General features: G+C 56.5%; 2 protein-coding genes across 5 annotated transcripts in view; one reads left to right on the top strand and one right to left on the bottom strand.

Moving 5' to 3' along the window:
- Positions 1 to 5,497: 5,497 nt before the first annotated feature.
- On the bottom strand, positions 5,498 to 10,759 carry LOC121665417. Of its 2 annotated transcripts, none has more exons than XR_006016351.1 (4): positions 10,378 to 10,759; positions 6,889 to 6,981; positions 6,059 to 6,332; positions 5,498 to 5,796 (listed from the first exon to the last, which is right to left on the bottom strand). XR_006016351.1 is itself a non-coding variant. In XM_042029554.1 (4 exons), the coding sequence occupies exons 1-4, from the start codon at positions 8,670 to 8,672 to the stop codon at positions 5,718 to 5,720; spliced, it is 855 nt and encodes a 284-aa protein (XP_041885488.1). In that variant the 5' UTR covers positions 8,673 to 8,872; the 3' UTR covers positions 5,498 to 5,717. The 2 variants fall into 2 exon arrangements, 1 of the variants encoding a protein (XP_041885488.1); XM_042029554.1 differs by lacking the exon at positions 10,378 to 10,759 and adding an exon at positions 8,264 to 8,872.
- Positions 10,760 to 11,255: 496 nt separating this feature from the next.
- The window catches only part of NUDCD3 (NudC domain containing 3), a 30,171-nt gene continuing 16,045 nt past the window's right edge, over positions 11,256 to 25,381 (top strand). For all 3 annotated transcript variants that reach the window (XM_042029528.1, XM_042029527.1, XM_042029529.1), the window contains exons 1-2: positions 11,256 to 11,591; positions 13,677 to 13,969. In XM_042029528.1, the coding sequence (XP_041885462.1) occupies positions 11,271 to 11,591; positions 13,677 to 13,969 (614 nt within the window). In that variant the 5' untranslated portion in view covers positions 11,256 to 11,270. The remainder of the gene's footprint in view (positions 11,592 to 13,676; positions 13,970 to 25,381) is intronic.

Raw genomic sequence — 25,381 nt, 5'->3', positions numbered from 1 at the left:
CACGTGACCGCGGCCCCGCCCCTCCCGCCGGCGCGGGCCCGCCCTCGCTCGCCATTGGCCCGCTCGCCGGTGGAGGGGGCGGGGCCGCGCCGCCATTGGACAGCGCCGAGCTCAGAGCCCGGGCCCGCCCCGCCCCCCCGCGCAGGAGAACCACGTGCGCGCTCGGCGGCCCCGGGGGGAGGGACGGTGGCACCGGCACCGGGAACAGCATGGCCGGCACTGGGAACAGCATGGCCGGCACCGGCACGGGAACAGCATGGCCGGCACCGGCACCGGGAACAGCATGGCCGGCACCGGGAACAGCATGGCCGGGCCCGGCACCGGCACCGGGAATAGCATGGCCGGCACCGGGAACAGCATGGCCGGCACCGGCACCGGCACGGGAACAGCATGGGCCGGCACCGGCACCGGGAACAGCATGGCCGGGCCCGGCACCGGCACCGGGAACAGCATGGCCGGCACCGGCACCGGCACGGGAACAGCTTGGCCGGGCCCGGCACCGGCACCGGGAACAGCATGGCCGGGCCCGGCACCGGCACCGGCACGAACCCGGCCCGGCACAGCCCAGCCCAAGCCGATAGTGGGCTGACTCGACTCTGGCACGGCCCAGCACTTGTGTGGCACATCCTGCCGCGAATGTGTGCTCTGCCCTGGCATCGTCCGGCTCAGTCCCGCACGGGTGTGGCCTTGACTGGGCTCGGGCACGTCTGGCACAGCTTGGCACCGATGTGGGCTCTGCTCCAGTGTGGCACGGGCACAGCCCAGCACCTGTGAGGGCCCAGACTGGGCTCCAGCACAGCCCGACACAGTTTGGCACGGGTGTGGGTCCGTGTGGGTCTGGCCCACATGTGGCACGGCTCTGCTCAGCTCCAGCATGACCAGCCTGTGCCAGGCACAGCAACAGTGCTGCACCAGCCCAGGCGGGCACTGAGCTGCTGACCACCGGGCTGGCACTCCAGCGTGGCTCAGTCCCACTCCAGCGCTGAACTGGCATCACACGTGGGCCTTGTGCCTGCACTGGTTGAGACCAGCACCAGCCCAGGGTATGCACTGGCCTCAGCAAAGGCCACACGTGGACACTGAAACCAGTATCCACCAGGACCAACCATGGCACCAGCATCCACAGCTGAGTGCTGGCAGCTTAGGGGATCCTGCAAGGTCCCAGGAGGTCCTGCTGGGTCCCCCCCAGCACTTCCAGCCTGGGTAACAGCAGGTGGGGGTGAACCCCTGCACTCAGGTAGCGCGCAGCCCTCTGTGAACGTGTGTGCACACACAGCCCCCATATGCACATGCACATGCTGGGGGCACATGTGTGCCCCGAGCAGGGTGAGCGCCAGTGCCCATTCGCATCTTGGGGTGACCATTGCCCAGCAGGAACCACGGCTCAGAGGCCACAGGCAGCCCCAGGGCAGCGGGTCAGCCAGCACAGGAAGCTGGGGTATCTGGCCAGGGATTGTGTGCTGCACGGGTCAGCGGCTGGGGGCTGGCCACGGCTGGGCCATCACAGGCCATCACGTCATGGAGACACTGGCGACAAGGGGTTGCAGATGGCACCTGGTGCGGGGGGGAAGTGGCCAGGATGCCCCAGCCCTGCTGCATCGCTGCCCCTGCGTCACCCGGCCAGAGTCCATCCTGTGTCCCCATGGGCCCTGTGTCCCAGGCCACGTGCAGCACTGGGTGTGCAGAGCCACAGCACAGCCCACGCTGAGCTTGGGGGGTAAGGAGGTACGTGTACCTGGAGCCTGGGGACCCCTTGCTACTCTCAGCTCGCCAAAGCAGTAGCAGGGAATGACCACACACCCTTACCCTCCCCCCACTCCACATTCCTGTCACCACTGGGTGTCCCCATCTGCCCTAGATGTGTGAACTGGGGAGGAAACTGAGGCAGGAGTCCCTGGATGAAGCTGGGAGGATACGTGCCCTGGGCCCCCAGGTCCCATAGCCCCGTATCCCCAAAGCTGAGAAGGGATCCAGATGAATCTACACCCCTGCAGGGGTAGAGGCAGGTCTGGGGAGCAGTACTGGGCATACGGGGTGCGGCACCAGGGCACTGAGTATGGAGGATGCAGCACCAAACGTGGGGCACAGCACAGAGTGTGCAGGGGTGTGGCCAAGTGCGGAAGGGTGTAGCACTGAGCAAAAGGGAGTACAGAGCCTTGCACATGGGGAGCAGCATCGATCACACGGGTGCAGCACTGAAGAGATGGGGTGCAGGGCCAAGGATGTGCTGGGAAGGAGCAGGAGGGGTGCCCTTCAAGATGCCCCCAGGCCAATACGTTGCAGGTTCCTAGCACTGGGAGGGGACCCTCAGACCTTTGTCAGCTTCACTCCTACGCTGAGTCCCACTCCTGAGCAGTGGGACTGTGACACTGGAGGCACTTAAAGCAGTGAGGCAGCACTCTGGCAGCTGCTGGGAACGCCCTGGGAAACACTCCAGCCTGTGGCCATCTCACATGCAAACCCAGAGGCTACATCCCCCCCGCCCCAGTAACACCAGTAAGTCTGTAACTCCTGCACTGGGAGCCTTTGATGGATGCTGAGCCTGCCTTGCAATCCACCTGCTTGGCATTGGCCCTTCCGGTCCTGGTGCTGGCTTTGACCTGCAGGTCCCTGCACGTGCCCTGGTGTTCAGCAGCATCACTGGGCATCCCAACACTCGCTGGCACACTGTGGACCTCGTAAGTGTCACCAGCAGTCTCCGGAAACCCCCCAGCACCCGGCTACCCTGGCTCCACTCCTGACCGATCCTCTTATTTTATGTTGTCCTGCTCTGTTGTTAATTGGTAATAAATTAAAACTAATTTTCCCGAGTCAAGTGTTTTCCCCGTGACTTAACTGTTGAATGATCTCCCTCTCCTTACCTCACCCCAAAAGTTGTTCCGCTGCTCACAACCCTGCCACATGTGCCGACATCACCCCTCCCTGCACACCCAGAGCACACCACTTCCCCTCCAACGCTGCTCTGGCCCCCCAGCCAGCTCACATCTCCCCTCTTTCCCCAGTGCCGAGTCACACCTCTTTCTTCTGCCCACTGTGTCCACTCTGACCCTCCATTTCTCCTTTGCTCATGCTCAGATCTCTTTTATTCACCAGTCTGGATCACTCATGTCTCCTCCTTTTCCTCTTGGGATGCTCAGAGTCCCTTCCGTGTCTCTGTGCATGCTGACATCTCCTCCACAGACCCCCACCTAAACCAAGGGATCTCTGCTTGCTCCTGTGCCAATCCTTTCCCCTCCCAGGATGATGGCTCTGGTCACCTTCCCAAAATCCTCTTCTGCTGCCCTGCAGTGCAAGAGAGATGTGAGATGAATAGAATCACAGGATTGTTTGGGTTGGAAAAGCCCTCTGAGACCATCGAGTCCAGCCATTCCCCAGCACTGCCAAGACCACCACTAACCCGTGTCCCCAGGTGCCACATCCACACAGCTGTTAAATCCTGTTAAATCCCCCCAGGGATGGGGACTCCAGCAAACTATGTCCTCAGATCAGAGCCTTCCCCACAAGCCCAATGGACACCCTAAGGTGTCTGTGTGCACACAGGGGAGGGTGAGATCTCCTGCCACCTTCTGCAAGTCCCATTACTGGCAGAGGAACCATGTCTTGAAAGGATGGGCTCGCCAGGGTGGAAGGGGAGGGCCAGATGCCACATTCCTCCTCCTTCACCTTCCCTGGCAGCTCTGTGTGTGTCTCCAGCCTTGCCAGAACTTCTCATGCTTGTGGTGGCAAGCAGCTACGATGGTGGTGAAGTATCACGGTATCCCGCAGTGGTAGAGAGGAGAAGAGAAATCCCGCAGGCAGGAATTGTGCAGCAAGATTCATTTATTTAATTATTTTACAAACTCTTTTATAGACTTTTTTCTTCATAGTCTAATTGGTCAAAGGATCAGCCACCTCTTGGGGGGATTGGCTAAAATCCTAAAACATCCATCGTCAAAATATTTTCCTACTGTACTATAAGCAAAGCTTTGCAAGGTTGCAGGTGTTCTATAGGTGTGCTTATAGAACTCTGTAGATGATACAAAAATGCTGCTAGCGAGGATTTTCTTGCTATTTTCTAAGTCCGTGAGAGACTTTTCTCTCTCACAGAAGAGGTAGCAGGGAATGTAAACAACCAAGCCACCTGCAACCTTGAAAAGTCTTGTTTATGGTATAGTAGAAAAATATTTTGACAATGGATGTTTTAGGATTTTAGCCAATCACCCCAAGGGGGGGCTGATCCTTTGTCCAATTAGACTATGAAGAAAAAAGTCTATAAAAGAGTTTGTAAAATAATTAAATGAATAAACCTCGCTGCGCAATTCCTGCCTGCTGGATCTTCTCTCCTCCTCCTCCCTATGGCTGCGGGACACGGTGATATACCCTAGGGCCCAGGCCTGCGGTAATAGAACTCTACTAATATCTTCTGTGAGAGACAAAAGCATCCCACGGAACTGGAAAGAAGCAAGAGAAGTTCTTGCTAGCAGCATATTGTATCCACAGCGAAGGATTACCTCTGGGCCCTGGCTGAGCCCCAGCCTCTGCCCAGGGACCTCCACAGCCCTGCATGGCATCACCCAGGTGTCTCTTTGGCACTGCCAAAGCAGGGATGGCTGGGTGCACAGGGATAAGGAGGGCAGGTCAGGGATGTCACAACAAGCAATGCCAATCGAAGGGCTCTGGAGCCCTCTAGTACCACTGCCACAGTCCACTGGCAAGAGTTTAGAAATTTGGCAGGAAACAAACCCCCTTGTGTTCCAGCTGGTCCTGAGAAATCAGAAGGCTAAATTTCAGAATATCACCAACTGGGCACTGTAAGTGCAGTCATGGTCTGTGAGAACTTAATTGATCCAGATTCATGAATAGTTTGGTTAATTGGAGCAACAGGAAAGCAGGTTCAGAATAAATGCATGAACTACAGAGTGTTAACATGTCATGGCAGAAGGTATAGAAGAGAATATATATATAATATTCCTGGGTCTAAGTGTTGCTGGAGGCTGGGAAGCACTCAGTGCCTGTTCTGGACAGCAGCCAGACACAGGGGATGCCTGCACAAGCAGCCCACCTTTTCCTGGTGTCCCAGTAAGCTGGGATGGAAAAAGCCCTGTCAAGGTCTGCCCCAGCTCACTCACCCGGCTCCTTTCCTCACCATGCATCCCTCCAGGAGATGGTGCCCAAGCATATGAAAAAATCTCACTGGGTGCCTCCCCTGCATGGGAGACCCCTTCCACTCACTGCATGCTGGTGAATCACTGGCAAAGGTATGAGTGAAAACAAACTTGAATCACATTGTGGATAAGGTTGAACGGAACAACAGTGGGGTCATCTGGTCCCACCTCCCTCCTCAAGCAGGGTCATCCAGAGCACATTGTACAGAACTGTGTCCAGACAGTTCTGGAATATCACAGATGGGGGAGACTCCGCAACCTGGGCAATCTGTTCCAGTGTATGGTCACCTGCACAGAAAAGTTCTTCCTCATGTTCAGGTGGAATTAATATGAATTTGCAAAAACACAACAAATTGTGATGTGCGGGGTCACTGTATTGCTTACAGCATGGATCATGCAGTGAAAATCAAATTAGAAAAAATTAGAATCAGTGGCAAGTTAGATTCAGTGGTGTTGTGGGGCCCCCCACACCCCCTCAGAACCCAGGGGACCCCCAGGGTTCTGAAGGGTGTAGTGGCACTCATGGGAGTTTGCTGCCAGTAGAACACAGTTGATTGTGCTGCTGATCTTTATTTATACTCCTGCAAATATTCTGCTGGCTTCTGTCCGGCTGTCTGGGCGCTCCGAACTGGCTTTGGAAGCTGCGAGGCGCCTGTGGAGAGGAAGCTGCTGAGGCCCGGCCGGGGCGTGGGGCGGGTGTGAGGGTGAGGAGCAGCACTGGGTGCCCCACGGGCTCTGGGCACCCATCTGCACCGGTGAGCTGTGGGCACAGAGAGCTCTGGGGAGAGCACAGGGCGCCAGCTCACAGCTCCAATCTCCACAGTGACTTGCTGGGCACCCAGAGCACCAGAGCTTGAAATGCCTCGTGCCACTCAATACCGGTTTGGCAGCTCCACTCCGCCCCACCAACTCACTTTCTCCTCTTCCTCCACACGTGGAGTACACAACACAGCACCATTCCCAGCAGCATCGAGCCAAGGACCGCCACGATGCCTTCGATGCAGTACTTCTGGAAATTATCAGCATCCACGGCATTTGGGTCTGCCCTGCCCACTACAAGGTATGGCTTTGCCCCACCATCCACATCATCATCCTCATCATCATCCTCATCGGCTGGGTCTGCTCTGCCATTCCCAGTGCTGGTGGATCTCCTGCTGACAGCGCTGTTGAGGCTCAGGCTCTTCACACCTGGAGGAACAATTCTGCATGTTAGTGTGCCCTGCACACCTCTGGCAATCTCACCGGAGAGCTGACATTGCCAACAAAAGTTCTTTCCCACTTCATTAGCATCTCTGAATGAGGGGATATCCTGTTGGCAGCAACATTTCTATGGCTTCGGTAGAAACCAAGGGAACTCCCGAATGTCTTGCTAGTCCATGCTCTCTGGACCCTCTCTCTCCTCTCAGCTTTGCTTACACTTTGGAGTGGCCACAATCCTGTTCTTCCAGTGTCTGCCTTTCCTCCCTGTTCCCGGGGATCCTTCACATGTGCCCACAATTTCTCTTGTGTTCCAGCCAGGGATGATCTGATTGGGGCAAATGCAGTCCCTGGGACTCAGCTGGAGACACAACTGGCAGTAGGGACTCTGGACCACCCTTGCAGCTCACCAATACCCGCAGGGCATGACATGGAGGGTGCCTGCAGTGAGGGACTGAGGTGTGGGCGGGGGTGCTACGGTGTGCCCCTACATGCACCTGAAACCTCCGCTGCCCCATTGTGCTGGTTAGGAGTGACCTGTACCCACCTGCTAGTATCACCCTCATCTCCCTCAGGATTTCATGTAGCACTTTGGATGTCTCCAGGGAAGATTGTCTCCTTCCATCTTGATACTCTGGACCTTATTGGAAAGAGTAAAGTTGCATTTTCCCTCCAGCAAGCCCGGGAAGCAGAGCTCAGGCTCTGCAGTCGGTCAGGACCAACCAGTGACTCCTGCAGTGCCAGGGGTCTTCCAGTGCAGGGTCCAACCGAGAAGCTGGGAAAGCCCTCCCTGTGCCCACAGCTGCAACCAGACCTCCCCCTGGCAAGGAGCTCCCTGCATACCCTGGAGCACCATCTGTCCTGATGGAACAACAGAACAGGGAAGGGGATCAAGGAAGAACACAGCACACCCAGGCTTTGCTCCCTGTTCCCGGGGATCCTTCACATTTGCCCACAATTTCTCTTGTGCTCACTCATCTTCCCTTCTGAGGCTTGGCAGGTGCTGCCCTGGATGGAGACTCTGTCTGATGCTGAAGGATATTGCTGTCTCCCTGGGAAGGACTCAGGGGGCTGGACAGAGAGCATGGGGGGAGCACAGCTGTCTGACCAATCACCCCTTGGAGTGAGATGGACAAAACCCATCCCTGTGTCAAGGAGAGCTACCCCCAGCTCTCCCTCTCCAGCCCAGCACCCATACCCCAAGGGGATGCAGTCAGGCCCTCTAGGGAGATACCTGAACTTCCCTCTCCCTTGCCTGAAGTGCCCTCTGCAGTATGGGCAGCATTTGCCTGCCCCCAGCTTTCAGGACTTGTCTCCCATTTACAACCTCTGGCAGGGCTGCCCAGTGCCTGAGTAATTTTGAAAGCATTCCTATATCCTGGCATGGGGGCCTTCCCCAGGGTTGGCCAGCACTGTCAAGGATCAGGGAAAAGTAAAGTGTCAGCATGGCTCAGGCAAAGCGTTTGCAGGAGGACAATGTAGGGTCCCCTTAAGCCATGCCGGCTCTGAGAGTGCACCCCTTTGGACCCCAGTGCCAAGGAGGGATGCCCCTCTGTTGTGGTAGGGCCTCCAGGGTCTCACAGCAAGGTCTGGGACGCAGGTGCTGGGGGAGGGACATTAGACCCAGAGTCACATTTCCCATCATTTGCTGAGGGGTGTCCAGGTGGCCTCATTCCCAAAAGAGCAAAGTTCTGAAATCCCTGAGAACGGCGTGTGAGAGGTGGTGAGCATCTCGCTGCACCCACAGAGCGTCCGAGCGTGTGTCCCTGGCACAGCAACAGCAACAACCTGCACCCCAGAGGTGACAGTCACCCCAGAGCCACTCCTGGTTGCTGGCAGAGCCCTGGCTCTGCACTGACAGTTTGGCTGCTGCTGCTGCTGCACACACCCGGGGATCTCAATGGCCAAAGGACAGCGATTACCTGACACACTCGTTGTGTGAAAGGCCCTGGTGTTTTCCTCAGGGACTGGCACTGCCTGACGGCCTTCCTGAGGTGCTTCCTCCTGAGGCACAGCCTCACGCTCCGGTGTTTTAGAGAGAAAGTGTGTCAGCTGAATTCCAAGTTGCTGTTGCTCATCAGGATCTGTCAGAGCTGGGTGCTGGCCCTGGCCTGCCCACCTACCCACTGCCTGTGCCTGCCGTGGAGCAGCCCCAGCATCCTGGGCTGGGAGGGCCACCAGGAGGAGGACAAGAGTTAGGGCCCACCGTGCCTGCACCATGATGCAGCTGCTGCTGCTCCTGCCACTGCTGCTGAAGCCCGTGACACCCAACCTACACTGCACACCACGGCCTGGCTTTGTGACCTCACAGGGGGCTTCTACCAGCAACATTCTGCCATCTCCACGGTGCACCCAAATATTCCCCGGCTGCTGGTGACAGGTCAAGCAGAGCCACCAGGTTCAGCCCTTCCCCAGCGTACACAGGGTTCTCTGGAGAGCTGTCCTGGGTTGCACTGTATTCTATCACCATCCTCATGAGCTGTTGAAATCAGGTGGGGCAGTGTTTCCTTGCCTCCTCCCCCCAGACCATCTTTCTGTTCATGGCCCATCATTGTCCTCCTGTCTGACTCAGAGATAACTCCCTCCGGATTATCTTCTGTTAATGAGCCTAATCAACACTTGGCCTCATGACTCATTACCCCATTGTGAGATGCTCCACCCAGAGGGAGGAACCAAGCATCCCATCGTGGATATAATCTGGGACTCTGAACACCAGAGACAACCCCTTTCCACTGGATTTCCAGAGGACAGGAGCTACACAGCCACCACTGGACCTTCTGAGGAAGAGCAGACCCTTTTTTCTACAGGATCACCACTTCGGGAGGACTGCAGCCACCATTCTACCAGACTGCCACCACCACCCTGCCTAACAGGGTGCCAGGTTGTATCCTATCTCTGTCAGTTTAACCCAGTGTTTTCCGCTTTTATTGTTTTTTCTTTCCCCCTCCTTTTATTTCCCTATTAAATTGTTATTCTGACTTGGTGTCTCCCACTAGTTTGTTTTCGAACTAGTACAAGAGCTGCTCTAGAAAACACTGCAGAGACTACCTGGGACTTAACCTGTCTCCAGAGCAAATCCCAGTGCTCCTGGAAGTGCCTGAGGGTGTCAGGCAGCTGCTGGTATGGACCAAACACTTCCTGGAGTTCCCTTGGAGGAGTCAGGAGCTGGCACCTGGGAATTATCTCAAACCCTTCATGCTCCACATCGGTCATCAAAGAGCACTGTCAGCTGGCAATTAAGCACCATGAAGCTGCTCATTTACTTTGCCCCAACAGGATAATGAGCATAGTCAGGAAAGCAAAGAAAATAGAACTTGTGGGCTGAGACAAAAACAGTTTAATAACTGAAATGAAGGAAAATAATAATAACAATAATAGTAATAAAAAGGAGATGGTGAGAGGGAAAGAACACACAAGAAAACAAGTGATGCACATTACAACTGCTCGCCACCTGCTAACCAATGCCAAGCCAGTCCCCAAACCCCTATCAGCCCTTTGTTCTGAGTAACTCCCCCACACTGGGCATGACGTTCTATGGCACAGAGTATCCCCTTGGCCAGTTCAGGACAGCTGTCCCAGCCATTCTCCCTCCCAGATTTTAGTGCACCTCCTCCCTGGCAGAGCATGAGATACAGAAAAGTCCTTGGCTCAGGGCAAGCAGCTCCTTGGGGCCACCTCTCCTCTCTCCTACCTGATTTGCTGCCCATCCCACTGGCCCAGCAGCACCCACTGCCCTGGCCAGCAGCTCCCGACAGGCTGGGCACAGAGCTCGGGGACGTCCACAATGGGGGCCAGCTCAGCGGGTGCCCCTGAGGTTCCCCCCAGCCCAGCACGGCTCCCACTTGCCCAGGTCTGGAGGGGCACCATGCAGCTGTTTCTTTGCCCCTCAGAGCTTCTGTCTCCAGTGGACCGGCACCAACCCACCTTCACTGGCCATCTCCATGCTGGGCCACAGTGCCACTGCCCTGGGGCAGTTACTAGAGACATTAAAATGTTCATAAACAGGATCTATGTCTGACTGTTTGAAGAGAAATACCTAGACTCTGGGAACTACCAACTCCTCAGCTTCAGCTCTATGCCTGGGAAGATTTTGGAACAGATCCTCCTGGGAGCTCTGCTGAGGCCCATGGAGGGCAGGAGGTGATTCAGGACAGCTAGCACAGGTTCACCAACCACAAGTCCTGCCTGACCAGCTTTCTGCGATGGAGCAACTCCACCCGGGGACAAAGGGCGGGCTCCGGGTGGCACCTCTCTGGGTTGTGGACATGGCACCCCCAACACCCTTCTCTGCCCTGGAGAGGTGGATTTTCAGGGGGTGTTGGATGCACGTCTGGTGGGTGAGTTGATTGGATGGTCGCAGCCTTGATCAAGTCGATCAAGGGGAGCAGCTGATGGAATAATTTTTGGTATCGGTAGTTTTGATACGGTCTGTCCCGGGACCTTTCTGGACCAAACGTCCCGCACACGGCTGGATAAACCCATCCTCCGTCAGGTGAGGAACGGGCCGAGGAGTCACAGTGAGCGGGGTGACACCAGACCAGAGTCCGGGGGACAGGAGCGAGGGGACGGCTCGGGGAGTTCCCCCGGCTCCGACCGCAGGCACCGCCGGTACCGCAGCGCCGCTCGCCCCCGCCATGACGGACCCGGGTACGTCACTTCCGCCCCCACCGCCCGGCCCTGGCCCCGCCCCCGAGCGGCGGCGGCGGCGCCCGGGCGCCCCCTGGAGGTTCGGAGCGGGTCCTGCAGCCCCGGCCCCGCCCGCCCCGTGGGGGCAGAGCTGGGAATGGCGAGGGGAGGGGGAGGCCGGGGACGTGGGGGACATGGAAGATATGGGGAGGGGGACACTGGGGACATGGGGGCGGGGGTCTGGGAGTCCTCTGGTGCTGGGAGGCGACAGGAGGTCCCAGCGGTGCCACTGGGGGACCGGGAATGCCTTGGAACCCCCAGCGGGGCGGGAGGGGCCTCCGGGGAGGCCGGAATACATGTGCGCGGGGCGGGTTCCGGGCGGACCGGAAGCGGGGCCGAACTCGTTGCCGTGACAGCGGGCCCGGGGCCGCCATGGAGGCCGCGCTCACCGACATGTACGACCAGGCGCTGCTGGGCATCCTGCAGCATGTCGGCAACGTGGAGGAGTTCCTACGCATCCTCTTCGGCTTCCTGTACCGCAAGACCGACTTCTATCGGCTCCTCCTGCGGCCCGGGGACCGCCTGGGCTTCCCGCCCGGCGCGGCGCAGGCCATGGCCCTGCAGGTACCGGCGGGGCCCGGGGGGATGACGCAGCCTGGCCGTGCTGGCGGCCGGCGCTGTCCCTGCTCGGGGCCGAGCCGAACGGGCCGTGTCTCCCCGGCCGGGCGGTGTCCGTGTCGGACCGGCGGCGGGGTCAGGTCCGGGCAGGGCGGGGGATCTGGGGCGGGGGTCGGGCAGCACAGCGCTGCCTGGAGAAGCGCAGAGGAAGGCAGGAGAGGTCCCTTGAAGCGGGGGGAAGCGTCACCCTCGTAGGAAGATGAGCAGCCCCGGAGGCAGGCGAGGACCCCGAGACCCCGGTGGGAAGAGCCCGGGTGCGACATCTGCTCGGAGCTTGGCCCCGGGCGCACCGGGCCAGGGTGGACTCAGGGAGCTGCCACCAGGAGCCGTGGGAGTAGACAGGCCAGAGAGAGGCAGGAGGCAGATGAGAACCCGGGAGTCGTGGGGGGAAGTACGTCTGAGCTCCGCTTAGCGAGAGCTTGTGGCCGGCATTGCGCTGGTCCCGCTCCTGGACGGGAGGGGGCAAAACGCCTGAGCTACCTGGTTCGGTGTTGGAGGAGCTTTGACTTGGGGTCCTCTGGCGTGTTATTAATTTTCATTGGCAAGGAGGAAACGAGCTCGTAAAACTTAGAGTGAGGCTGGGTTTGGGGTGTTTGTCTGCTCGGCCTGGATGAGTTTTCTTTCCCAGGTGCATCAGGCCCGACGTGACATGGGTGGGGGGACAGGAGTCCTGCCCCTCCCTGCAGTGCCCCGTGGCACATGGGGGTCCTCATCACCCCCCAGGGTAGCCCCTGATGGCCTCTCTGGATTAGGGGGACCCCAGAGGGTGCTCAGGCTGCAGAGGGATGGCATGGAGCTCAAACTGTTGGGCAGAGGGGCAGTGCTGATGGGGTTCCTGTCTGGTGTCCCCCCGGGACTGTTTGGGGCTGGGCACAAGGGAGGAGGTGCAGCATTCCTGCCATGGGAAGGTCTTAGGCAGGGTGGCCTCATGGCTGCAACCAGAGGTACCCAGAGTGTGGGGACAGTGTGGAAGGGGCTCATTCCTCCTCATCCTGGCTCGACTGCAGCCCAGGGGACACAGTTCTGGGGTGTTGCTTTGCATGATCCATGCAGGGCTGGCACTCACCTTTCCCACATCCTCCCCTCTGCTCATTGCTTGGGGAGGAAGGCCGGGGTAAGTGGCACAAGTTTCTGTCCTGTTGTGGTTGCGCTGGCAGGAGCCCTCTCTGGGCCATGTCCTTTGTCCTGCACCTCCTGGACCCAGAGGAAGACTCAAATCAAGCAGGTGTGTCGGTACACTGCTGGAAGAACTAAATCTGCTTCCAGAATATTCCTGGGAAGCAAAGGAGGGCTGTGTTTGATGCTTGCACACTTTTCATGTTTACAGTGCCAAAGGCCTGGCACTCAGGTGGGAGAAGTTGCAGCCCTTTCAAGGAGCAGGTGCAGGGTCTGAGTCGCCATCAGCCCTTGCTGCAGACACGGCTGTGGGCTTCACTTCTGACCTCCAGCCTGCACTGGACAGGCATGGCCAGAAGCCACCTGTGGGGTAGGATTACATCTCCTGGGATCACATCTTCTCCTGCACCTGTCCGTTTGGGCACAGTCAGTGCCAGCTCAGTTGTCCTGCAGCTTCTCCTGGGGCAGCTCATCCTGTTTGCCTGTTGGAGACTTTGTCTGAGTCCAGGCTTGCAAATGGTCCCTGGGTGAGTCCCGGAATTTGGGGTATGGGGAGGCTCCCTTGGAACCCCCTCCCAGTCAAGAGCTGAATCTCACCGCTCTGCTTTTCCCTGGAGTAACCAGCCCTCTTCCCAGGCTGGTGTGAGGTTGGCTGCAAGAACACAATCCTAGAAAAAATTCCAAAATGCTCCCAGGAGTTTGTGAGGCGTGCTTGACATGGCCATGGAACTTTTCAAAGAGTCACCAGCTGTTTTTGTTGGTGACTCAAGCAGCTCGAGGTAGGTGTGTGGTGCGGAGAGAGGAAAGGCAGGAAGGAGTAGGTGCCCCAAGTGTGTGATGCTGCTCCTTTCCTTTGCTCGGCATCCCAGGCAGAGCTGGCAGTGCTGCTCACTCAGTTTGCTCTTTCTCTCCCAGGCATTCCGAGTGTTTGAGCGGATGGCCAGGCAGGATGATGAGAAGAGGCGCCGGGAGCTGGAGGCAAAGCTGAGGAAGAAGGAGGAGGAGGAGGAGGCAGCTGCAGCTGCTGAGAGGGTGAAGCTGTGCCCTGCGGCTCAGGAGATTGAGGTGGAGACAACGGAGCACATCCCAGCACCAGATGCCGGGGGAGCTGCAGGCACACAGGAATCAGCCGCAGCCCAGGGTGCTGCAGCCCCCAGCCCTGTGTCAATGGAGCCTTCGGGGGCTGCTGCCCCAGCAGAGCTGCCCACGTAAGGGTCTCTTACTTTCTTCATGCTCCTGGCGGGGGGAGGCAAAACCATGGACAGGGTGTCCACTGTTCCCTGCACAGCCCTTTTTGGGTTTTGACCTTCTTCTGCAGGCACTCAGCCCTTCGGGAAGCTGTGAGGATTTCCCTTGCAGGCTTCCAGGGCCAGAGGCATCATGTAACTTCCCACAGGAGGGCAGGAGTTGTTGTCCTGTGGGTGGTTTGGGGTTTCCCACTCTGCTCTGAGCAGGGAAGGTGGCACATCCCGTACATGGCCCCACAAAGCTGGGCTGGGCCATGTGGCTCCTCCACAAACTGCCTGTGGTGAGCACTGTCCCTCTTCTGGCACTTGCTAAGGCTCACATGGAAGTCCTGGCACCAGCCTGCAATCTTTTTGTTAGTGCTGGACTCCCTGGTGTGCTGGGAGACATCCCAGCAGCTGTCTGGGAGTGTGCACGGATACCTGCAATACCTACAAGTTGGTACTGGCAGGCCTGGCCGTGTGACAGGCAGCTGCAGCAGCAAATGGGTTTGGAGCCCTGTAGAGGTCTCTGGCCCAGCCCTTGGCTCAGAGCAGGGCCAGCTTCAAAGATCAAGCAAGTGCTGCAGAGTTTTCTCTTTAGCCAGGCTTGGTGGCTTTCCAGCAGTGCCAAGCAGCCTCCATTTGTGCAGAAATGTCCTTGTGTCAAAGTCCTTCCATGGCTTCTGGGACACTTCCAGCCTGACTCTGTCCGCTGAGCAGCAAGACGTGAGCTCCAGAGGGCCAGGGTGGCCTGTCTGAACCGTGTACCTGAATGCAGGTTCTGTGCAGGGTTCACTCGTCCTTCCTTGGGCATCACCTTGACCCTGGGCCAAGGAAGAGCTGCCCAACCCTTGCTCAGGGCCTCATGGCCCATTGAGGTTCAAGCTCCTGTGTTTCTTTGCTGACCAAGTTGGGGGAGTGATGCTGTGAGCTGGCTGTGCAGACTCCATCTCCTCCTCCCCTTTCTGGTGTGTTCTGTGGTCAGACCCCATGTGATGGCTGCGCTGCCCCTCTCCGATCACCACAACTGTCCTGGCCGTATGCGGGGCTCTGCTGTGGCCTGTCCCTGCTGTCCCACTGGTGCTTGGTGAGGAGGGAAGCTTAGGCTGGTGAACCCTGTCCTCCCAGCCAGTTTTGGACATGTTATGGGGAAGAGCAAGCTGCCAGAAGGAAGTGGACCACTGGAAGAACCCCAAATCGTGGAAGGACTGGGATGGCCTATGCCCCTGAGGGGCATAGAGATTTCAGAGCTCAGACTTAGGGGCTGTCGACCTTTGGCATATGGAAGGAACAGTCTGAGGACCAAAATCTTGGAAACAGTGGAATGATACATGGCAGGAGTGGAGAGCTTTGGTTCCTGCCCCTGGGGATGGTTGGGCACTTGAACAGGCTGCTTGGTCACGGCTTCAAGGCTGCCAGAGCTCAAGGAGCATTTAGACAATGCTCTCAGGCAAATGGTGGGATTGTTGAGGTTGTCCTGTGCAAGGCCAGGAGTTGGACTCAATAATCCTCGTGAGTGCCTTCCAGCTCAGGATATTCCATGATTCCATTATTCTAGGACAATGTTGGGGTCAGGTTCTGCAGCCTCGGCTGGAGGCCATGATGGGGAAGGGCCTGAGCGTGGCCACCATTGGGGGAGGAGGGAGGGGGACTGGCAAGGTGCCTGGTGAGTCACATGGTCCGATGGGAGGAGGAGAAGGGACTTAGGTGTAACTGATGTGCATCCCAGAGGATAAAGATAAGCCAGAAGCCAAAAATGAGATCACCTGCAATGCCTGTGCTGGAGCTCTCCTGGTAAAGGAGGATTGTCCCTGGGGCTGCCAGTCTGACACCGATCCTGGGCAAAATTAGCGAGTCAAAAAAAGCCCTGCCAAAGTGCACAGCAGTGGCCTGGGTGTGTCCAGCTCAGCTTTCTCCCAGTGGAGAAGAGAGGGAGAGACTAGAGGCCCAGTGAAGCCATGAGCAGAGGGAGCTGGGCTGGGCTGAGTGCCAGCTGCTTGGCCCTGTGCAGGCCACATCTACTTCACTGCCCCGTGAAGTTTCGCCTCAAGGACTTTTGTTGTGGGGCAGCAGCTGGTGCAAGGAGAGTTCAGCCGCCCGAAAACAAATGTCAGAGGGAGGGATCAGGAAGGAAGGTGAGGGCTCGTGGAGCAGGATGAGTCTGACAGCGAGTGTGTTGGAGACAACAGGGATGGTTTCTGCTGTGTGTGGTGAGAGCCTGGTTGAAACTCGGCCGTCGCATGTGCCACCCTCTGAGTGTGTCCTGGCACCACTGGAGAGTGGCCCCTGTCCGATCTCAGACACTCAGGTGTTGTTTTGCAGCCTGCAGCTGTGGCATTGAACACCAAGCCATGCGTGGCAGCTTTCCCGTGGGTGTTGCCATGAGAAGAAGATGCCTTCAGCTGATACAGCTGCCGCTGCAACTTCTGCCTTCCCTGATGGGCTCTTCTCCCTCTTACTGCTCCTGCCACCCCAGACTCGCTGGTGGGGTGGAACACCTGCAGCTCCCTTGGCGCCTGCCCAGTTTAAACACGTGGTGGGCGAGGTGGGGTGCAGGTGGCCCCGTCCCAGTCCCAGGAGTCTCTAGTGGTTTTCAGGCCAGGAGGATGGGGTGGCTGCAGGCCTGAAGTAGGGCAGAGCAGCCCACGGGTTTGTCACGGGGCTGTAGTTGGTTTCGATGCCTCTGGGGGGCACTGGAGCCCCCTGAAAGGCAGTGGGGGCCGGGCGGGCACCCCCCGACAGACTATTAATAATTTAACCGACTGCTTAATTCTCCACAGCCCCTTCCTTCTGAGCAAAACCCAGAGCACCCAGCCTGGGTACGAGGGGCGCATGAGTAATGCACAACTCTGGCAGCAGGAATGCAGAAAAGAGCTTAAACAAAAATATTTTCCATCTCCCTTCCTTCCCCCCGCCCCTCCAGCCACTGGTGAAGAAAACCGCTGCCACCAAAATCTATATAAAAACTTGCTCATTCTGTCAACCTGACGGCTCTGGAAATGTAGGGCAGGTACCATCCCAGATCTGCCAGCTCCCATCAGAGCCTCGCGCTGCGCCTGGATGCTGGGGTGCTGGTTGGGAACATCTTGTGAAGCACAGTGAGATGGTAGCTTTTTCAGGGTCGATCCAGATGAACTGAGCCAGTTTTGCAGGTGTGGAGGCTTTCAGGGCTCAGTTTGGGGCTCGGCCTGGTCTCCCCAAGTCCCTCACCTTCCCCACTTGTGAAAGGCAGGCAAATCAATTCCTCTTTGCTGTCCTGTAAGTACACCGAGGACTGAGGTGTCTTTGGGGTGACGCTCGTGCCAGGACCTGTGCCAAGGGGGACAGAGGTCTCTGTGCCACAGAAGAAGCCAGGCTCCTCTTGCAGTTGCCCCAGGTGTTGCAGCCCTCCTTCTCTGGCTGTCAAAGCTCTCTTGCTGTCCTTCCTTGTCAGGAGGGTAGCAGGGCACAGCCCTCCTCACACCTCACCATAGGGCTGTTCTTCCTGGCACTGCAGCTGCACAGTCCCAGCTCTGGCTCTTCCCCCATCTGCTCCCAGAAGCCATCCTTGCCTGAGCTCAGCTCCTAATTTTGAACACCTCTGCTGCCCAGCACCCTCGCCATCCCCCAGCTTGGATTCCATCCTGCATATATTTGCCACACAGCATTTAAAATAGAGCCTGGCAGCCCACGTGTGGCACTGCGCAGCCTGGCCTGTGCTTGTGCTTTATGACTTTGGTTCCTGGCTTCCCTCTGCTCCTTGCTTTCTCCCAGTATGAACTGGGGGGGGAAGCTCTCATCCCCCTGTCCTGTGAGTCCCTTCCCTTACTCCATGTGTGGGCAAGAGGTGGTGGCAGGAGGCTGGGAAGGGCAGTCCTGGAAGCCTGTGCATGATGGTGAGGTTTCTGAGAGGAGGATGTTTGGGTGTAGACAGCACAGCCAGGGCTGGAAACAGGGCCAGTGGGACATGGAACACGGTGCCAGGTGGGCCCAGGAGGATATGCAGTGCCTCATTCCTGAGGAAGGCTTTGGCTGCTGCCAGGCGATCTGGCACAGTAACATGCAGAGCAGAACGAAACGCTGGGGTCTCTGTGGCCTTCTGCGGGTGGAGAGGGAAGGGAGGGCTAGAGGAGTGGGCTGAGGTGAGGAGGGAGCTCTTCATGGCTCCACCACTGCTTTGTGGGGCCTTGAAGGAGACCCTTCAGGTGTTCTGGAGTCCGTGACTGGAGAAGGGACTCCACTCACCCTATGTGCACAGTGCCGTTGTGCCAAGGAGGGGGGCAAACAGGCTGCTGCTGAGCAGCAGAGCCCTGGCCGCCCTGACCGCCCCAGTCACCTGGTCCAGGTGAGCCCCGCCACCGGGGCTGGTCTCCCTGACATGGCTCTGTTATCCCTGGGAAGTGGGTGTTTGGGCTCAGCAGTGACCTGCAAAAATCCTTGGTGTACTCCCTGGCTTGCTGGCCGGTGAGAAGCAGAGTAGAATTGAACTGAAATGCATTAATCTGGTGAGCTGACTCCTAACATTTCAGCTCTCTCCTGAGACCCACCACTCCCATTCCCAGAGCTCCAGGAGACCTGGGGTTAACCCTTTGTGAGACTGGGAGCGTCCCTGGGATGACACAGCAGAGCTCTGGGAAATTTCCATGAGGCGCCTGTGTGAATCTAACTCGACTTAGCAACGGCTTGGCTTTGCTGGAAGCCCAGATGGCGTTTTGTTGTGAGGTGCCTGCAGGATGGGCTTCCTGGCATGGCTGCATCCTTCTTGGGGTGTTGGGAGTTTCACTGCTGGTCACCCTCTGTGGGGGAGCAGGGCTGTGAAGAGGAGCTGTTGCTGCACGCTGCTGACTTCGAGGCCGGTTTTGTTTGACTCAGAGACTGCGTTGTCCCAGGCTTTCTCCTCTCAAGCCTCTTCCATTCGAAGGGAGGGGAACCCTTAGGTGCTCAGCAGTTTTGTCTGGGACTGTCCAGACCAGAAGCCAGTTAAACTGGTTTCCTTCCCCACTGCCCCTGGGGACTTTCCTGATGAGCTCACCTCAGAGTCTGTGCTGTTCTTTCAGCCTGACCCAGAAAGGAGCTGATCTTGATCCACATTTAAGGAGAGTCTGTCCTGGTTCTGATTCCTCTTAGGCACGTGGGGCTGTGCACAGGGAATTCCTCCAGCATGGCCAAGGCCTGTCATGAGCAGGAGTCAGACAGCGCTCAGAGAATGGCCTGACCTGATACAGCCGAGCTCCATCTGGCCCCGTATCCTGTCTCCATCAGCAGCAGATGCTGGGGGAAGAGGAGAAGAACAGAATGAGCGTGCAGTGATACTTTCTCTGTGCTTTCACCCTGCTCTGGTACATAGTGGCTCAGCAGCTTTCTGAGCACTTGGTCCTTCGGCTCTTTGGGGGGATTATTTTCCCTTTTCTTTCTGAATTTCAGCCCTCTCATGCCTGAGGGCTCTGCAATAGCATCCTGCAGCAGGTCCCTGCCACACAGCACTGCCATGTGTGGCTATTTTCTCCATGTGGGTGAAGAGGCATTGAGTGGATCCTCAGTCCCCTTCTCTGCCCTCTATGGGGTTCTTCTACTGTGTCCATTTTCCCCTTTCAGCCTGTTTTTGGGCTGAAGAGTCATCATTTCCATGCTTGTTTCTCACTTGAGCATCCTTATGCTCCTGGTCCTGTACGATTCTCCAGTGTTCTGAGGGCCATCCCCATGCTCATGGATGGATGCATTGGTGTTCTCTGCCTCCTACCCCATTTCTTTTCTCCTTGGCTGTCCTGCTTTTGCAGTGAGGCCATGAAATCGTCTTCCAGCAACATGGTACTTCCTGCAGTAAAGTGATATCACTCCAACCCCTTTTCTTCCCTTCCCAGCTCTCCCCAACGCTGACAACTTTTTCAGGTGGGAGCAAGAGCTTCATGGAAGCTCTGTGTTGGTGAGACCTCCTTCTGCTGACATGCCCCAGTGTGTCCTTGGCTCCTTATGTGTCGCCAAGGCTTTTCTTGGCCCTCAGGGTCTGCAGCGCTGCACTCGCAGTGCTGTTGTGTTTGGTTTCTGGGAGGAACGTGTCTAGGTGATACAGAGGGAAGCAGGGAAATGTAACTTAAGTCGTCTTTGCTAAGTGTAGTCTTTCTTGCAATGGAGAGAGGCTGTGGTTCCTGCTGGAATTGTGTGCCTTCTCCCATTGTGGTGGGAACTCAACTGCTCAGGAAGCATTCTTTTCTAAGGCCTGAAACACTTGAGCTGAGGGTAAAATCCCTTAGTCATTTCTGGTGCAGCCCTTGTCACTCCCAAGCCTTTTGCAGATGATGAGGAACTAGTCAGGGTTCAATTTCCCAGTGTTTTCATGGAGAACCAGGCCCCTCCAGCTGGGTTGCTGAGATCAGCAGCAGAGTGCCAGTTTCCCTGTCCTGCACTGAACTGCTAAGGCTTTTGGTTGCCCTACCAAGCTACTGAGCTCCAAAATTAGGTCCTGGGACCAAAAATAACTAAATTAAAACCTATAAATTTTTCTCTCAACATGCAGAAGATCCCAGGGCTGGAAACCAAGGGACAGCATGTGCCCAATTCTTAAGTAAAAAAAAATTGCTGTTTGCTTGGTTTAATATTGCCGCGTTCACCAAAAGGGGCCTAATGTGGAAAACTACCTGGATTGGGCCAGGTTGTGTTGGTGGTGCAGGGGTCTGAGAGGCCACCTCGTACTCTCTTCCCACAGCTCAATCCCATTGGCTTCCTTCGGCCTTATCCCCCTTTCCCAGGGGAGCCTGGTTGGCTGTGTGTAGGTCTCTCTCTTGGGAGACCTCTGAAGCCCAAGGCTGTATAAGCTCTGTGCAAACAATAAGATCCCAGGGGTCTTTTCCGGATGGTAGCATGTCCTGCTGTCCTTGACCTAAATATCCCAGCAGTAGTGAAATTTAGCCCCCTGGTGCTAGCACTCCAACACTCTTCTGCAAGCTGGTGGTGGCATTTCAACTTGCCTAATGTCAGTAAGTTGGCGCTGCCAAACAGCTCTGTAAATAACTCGGGATGCAAAAGGGAAGGCTAAAAGCTCTCCTGAAGAGAGTGAGCTTGGAAAAGAGCAAGGCTCTTCCCCAGCAGGGAGAGGAGCAGAGTGTCTTGGTGGGGCTGGTGGGGCTCCAGCTGCAGAGGAGAGGGGTGGATTTGTTGGCTCGCTGCTGGGTTGAGCAGCATCATGTGGGTGGTGCCTTGGGCACCTGGTACCAGGAGCCTTGATGCCTTCCCACTGCATCATCCGGGCTTGGTGACACAATGGCATATAGAGGAATGTGTCTTGATGGGCTTGACTTTTGGTTGTTGGTCCCATCCTGGTGGTAAGTTGAAGCTTTGAGGCGTCCTGAAGGTGAGGTGACCTTTGAAGTACAAGTCATATAAGGAGCAGCTGAGGGAGCTGGAGGGGCTTAACCTGGAGAAAAGGAGGCTCAGGGGGGACCTTCTCAATCTTGACAACTCTCTGACAGGAGGGTGGAGCCAGTTGGGGATCTGGCTCTGCTCCCAGGGAACAAGGGACAGGACAAAAGGAAATAGCCTCAAGTTTTGCCAGGGAAGGTTTAGGTTGGATATTGGGAAGATCCCTTCATGGAAGGGGCTGCCCAGCCCTGGCACAGGCTGCCCAGGGTAATGTTGGAGTACTCATCCCTGGGGGGATTTGACAAACGTGCAGATTTGGCTCTTGGTTACATGAGTTAGTGGTGGCCTTGACAGTGCTGGGGAAACGGTTGGACTTGATGGTCTCAGAGGGTTTTTCCAACTGAAATAATTCCATGATTCCATGATCCTTGTAATGCTGATGGTGGGCACTGCAGGCTTGAGCCTGGGCTGCACTTCCTGGCTGGGCTGTGCCTCAGGTTTTAGAGTGAGGGGAAGTCACTGGCTTGCATTTTTCACTTTATTTTTTTGAGAGCAGGGCCACCAAGCTGCACAGTGCAGTCCTGGAGGTGTGTGCTCAGGAGCTCAGGGATAATGGGCCATGGGGTACTGTTGACGAACTTCTGCCCACTTTGGGGGTGAAGAACACTTTCCAAAATTGGATTTGGGTTGTTCTCCAGCAAACCAAACACACCTGGGCTGGAAGAAATCCCGAGGATTGGGAGGGCCCTGGACCACTGCTGTGCTCAGGGCTGGAGCTTGCTGCCAGCCAAGGAGCATCAGAGAGGATTGGGGTGGATCAGAGTGGATCCTGAGGCTTACTGACTGCACTGCGACTCAAACTGTAAAGGAAGGGATTTGGCATTCAGTTTGCTTAGTGCTGTGCCAGAGCCTTCATTAGTTGAAGTGCTGGTACAAAGAAGCCTTTGGGGAGCCCTGGGTGCCTACCGGACCCCAGCGAAGGTCTGGGAGCTGCAGTCTACGTTCTCCTACCACAGCACTTCCCAGGCAGAACCCAGAGACAGAAAGTGCAACTGTCCTGATGTTTTGATGCCAAAAGATGTTAAATCTGGAAGTGGGGGGGAGGCTCCTTTGCAGCTTGCTTGCAGAAGGAGCACAGAGCTGGGATTTTCCATGTGCACAAGCCCTGCAGCTTTGGGAATGCAGCTTTCTGAAGAGGTTAAACCTCTGCCTTCCCTACCTGTTGCTACAGCACCCACACTGGATCCCTGAGGACCAGAGGGCACACTTTACCCTCTTCAAAATCATCTTAGAAGCTGAGGTTTTTTAGCTTTGGGTGTTGTCCATCTCAAGCTGAAGCTTGATAGCAGCTTTTTGGGGTGCAGACCTTCCTGTGGCTTGAGGCACTTTGGGTTCTCATCTGGAGGGCTAGCAGAAGTTCTGGAAATCGGAATTCCAGTAAATCTGTATTCTGTTGCGCGTGCTGGTGTCTTTGGGTGAGCGTGGCCTTTCTGCAGCACTGCAGAACAGGCTCTGCCACCCCCCTGCCCACTGCCCGCCTGCCTAGCTGGCACTGCTGGATGGTTTCTGCCCTGCTGGGCTTCATGCAGCCCCTTTAGTGCTGGAGGTGTGGGATGCAGGTGTGGTGCAAGGTGCTTCCCCAGGAGGGAGTGGGGATTTGTGATGGTGTGAAGGCCTGGAGGCTGCCAAGGGTCTGATGGGCCTCCCTAGGTGGGTGACCCAAGTGTTGCCATGGCAGGAGGATGGTGGCTGCTGACGTGGTGCTGTTCCCAGCAGCCCTGTGCTACCTTCAGCAGCAGTTTCAGGGGGACAGAGCCTTCATTAGTTGAAGTGCTGGTACAAAGAAGCCTTTGGGGAGCCCTGGGTGCCTGCCGGACCCCAGCGAAGGTCTGGGAGCTGCAGTCTACGTTCTCCTACCACAGCGCTTCCCAGGCAGAACCCAGAGACAGAAAGTGCAACTGTCCTGATGTTTTGATGCCAAAAGATGTTAAATCTGGAAGTGGGGGACAGACTGTGGGCTGCTCCTCTCATTCTTCCTCAATACGACTCTCTGGGGAGCCCAGTGAGGTGCTTTGAGCCAAGCAAAGCTGGCTGTGAGCTACAGGCAGATCTAAATGAAACCATGGTGGGGCCACAGCTTGCCAGGGATATGGACCATCTCCCACCAGGCCTTGGGCGCTGGCAGTGCTGGCACTGGGAGCTGCAGGAAGGCATCTACTTTGGAGCCCCCAACCCCAGGGTAGCATTCCCAGCTGAGCATGGGGGACCAGCCCTTGCTGCAGTGGGGCCAGGTGCCCCTGGCAAATACGTGCCAGCAGCAGCTTCTCTTCCTGAGTGTGCTGGTGTCTCTCTGAGTCCTCACAGTGCTGGGGCCATAGGATTTATGATTCTGATGGATGCCATTTGATCTCAGCTGCTGTTAGGGAGCAGCAGCCTGGATCCCAATGTCTGCTTGTTGCAGTAAATGTCAGCTGGATTGACGACGTGCAGAGTGTCTCCTGGCAGGCCCTGCTCTCTGCATGTGGATTTGGGTAAGGCATGTGGAGTGCTTTTTTCTTTTCCTTATTGCTCTGAACTTCATTGTTACTCAATGAGTTCTTTCCACTCTCGGTAACTTCTCAAGCTTGACGACGGTTTCATGTATCACACAGGGCTTCTGACAGTGGTTAAAGCTGGGGTGTTTGTCCTCTTCTGTCTGCTGCCAGGGTGACTCCATACACCATGCCCTCTGCTTGCCCACTCAAATGGCAGAAGGTCTCATGGAAGGGAGAGGCTGTCTCTGGTGGTTAGGATGTGCTTGTGGGATCTGCAGGATGTGTTGTGATGGCAAAGTGCAGATAGAATGGGACTGTTGGAAATACCTCTCTCAGGAGCAGCTTTGCATAAGGGAATGGGTCTGTGTCTCAGTTTCTGCTGATGCTGGGTTGGTTGCTTCAAAAGGTTGGTTGCCAGCCCAGCTTTTTCTCCACATCATTCCCTTTGGCATCGGCCAGTCCTGCTGTCCAGCTTTGGCTGGGGCAGTTGTTTCTCTTCTCATCCACCTCCACATCTGGCTTGACATGTTTTCCTTAAAGCTGCCTAAATAATTCACCTTGACTAATAGCAAACAGCAGTGCCAGCTCTGGAGGAAGCTTTCTGGGAATGCCAGTGACTGGAGGGTGTCTGCAGTACTGGCCACCGAGCCGTGGCATCCTTCACTGCTAGATCCAGGTATCCTGGACTTCCCTTCCTGAGACAGCAGGGATCCTGTCTTGGAAAGTTGAACTGCTCCAGGCCGAGAGGATCACTTCCATTAAGTTGTTCTGAAATTCCCTGGAATTTTCTCCTCCTTATGGGGAAAAAATGAAGTCCATTGGGATTATGCCATATCAGTTCCCTCCCATGACACTTTCCCACCTCTGCTCCTCCTCAGGCTGAAGAACGGCTGCTCCCATGCTGCTGTGTCTTTTCCACAACTTTTGCATGCTTGCACCAAAACTCCTCAGCGAAGAGGAACTTGGTGAGCTGCCCTGCTTCTTCTCAGCTCAAACATTAACCAGATCCTTTGGTGTGTTTGGTTCCTGCTCTTGGTTTGTGTCCAGCACTGCTTTCACAGAGCTGATGCTGCAGCTGTTGAGCTCCAAGGACAGAAATGTGTTCAGCTGAGTGTCCACAAGAGCGAGGATTGCTGTTGCCATTTCCACATTGCTCAGCTCATCGTGCGTCACCAACCCACGGAGCCGGGAATCCCAGAGTAAGAAATGCCCAGAAATCTTTGTTTGTATGGGGCTTGACACGCGGCTCAATCCTCAGACATCCAGCGCACCCACCAGGGACAACACTGCTACCTTTCAGGGGGTCTTGTCCCCTTGTGCTGCTGCCGAGGGTCTCACCCCGCGTGTAGGGAGTGGCTTCAGTCCCAGGGACAGCGCAGCCGTGCTGCGCCATGTGGCTCTGAGGAGTGGGAAACAGATCGGCTGCTTCTCGACGGTGCATTGTTAAAGGTTTCACCTCCCCCAAAATGACACATTGCGAGCAAAAATAGAACAAGACAGAACACATAGACCCACCCCCACCATC

Source organism: Corvus kubaryi, unplaced genomic scaffold (assembly GCF_017639235.1).
Source record: "Corvus kubaryi isolate FWS band 111438036 unplaced genomic scaffold, C.kubaryi_AGA036_p1.0 37326, whole genome shotgun sequence".
NCBI lineage: Eukaryota > Metazoa > Chordata > Aves > Passeriformes > Corvidae > Corvus > Corvus kubaryi.
Note: the sequence above shows the minus strand (reverse complement) of the source record. Positions and strands in the feature narration are given on the sequence as shown.

Excerpts from the sequence above, each read along its gene's own strand:
- LOC121665417 (XM_042029554.1), bottom strand. The coding sequence starts at position 8,672 with ATGTTGCTGGTAGAAGCCCCCTGTGAGGTCACAAAGCCAGGCCGTGGT. Across the intron at positions 6,982-8,263 it reads TCACACAACGAGTGTGTCAG|GTCCAGAGTATCAAGATGGA; the intron begins GTAATCGCTGTC and ends CTTTCCAATAAG. Across the intron at positions 6,333-6,888 it reads GATGAGGGTGATACTAGCAG|GTGTGAAGAGCCTGAGCCTC; the intron begins GTGGGTACAGGT and ends TTGTTCCTCCAG.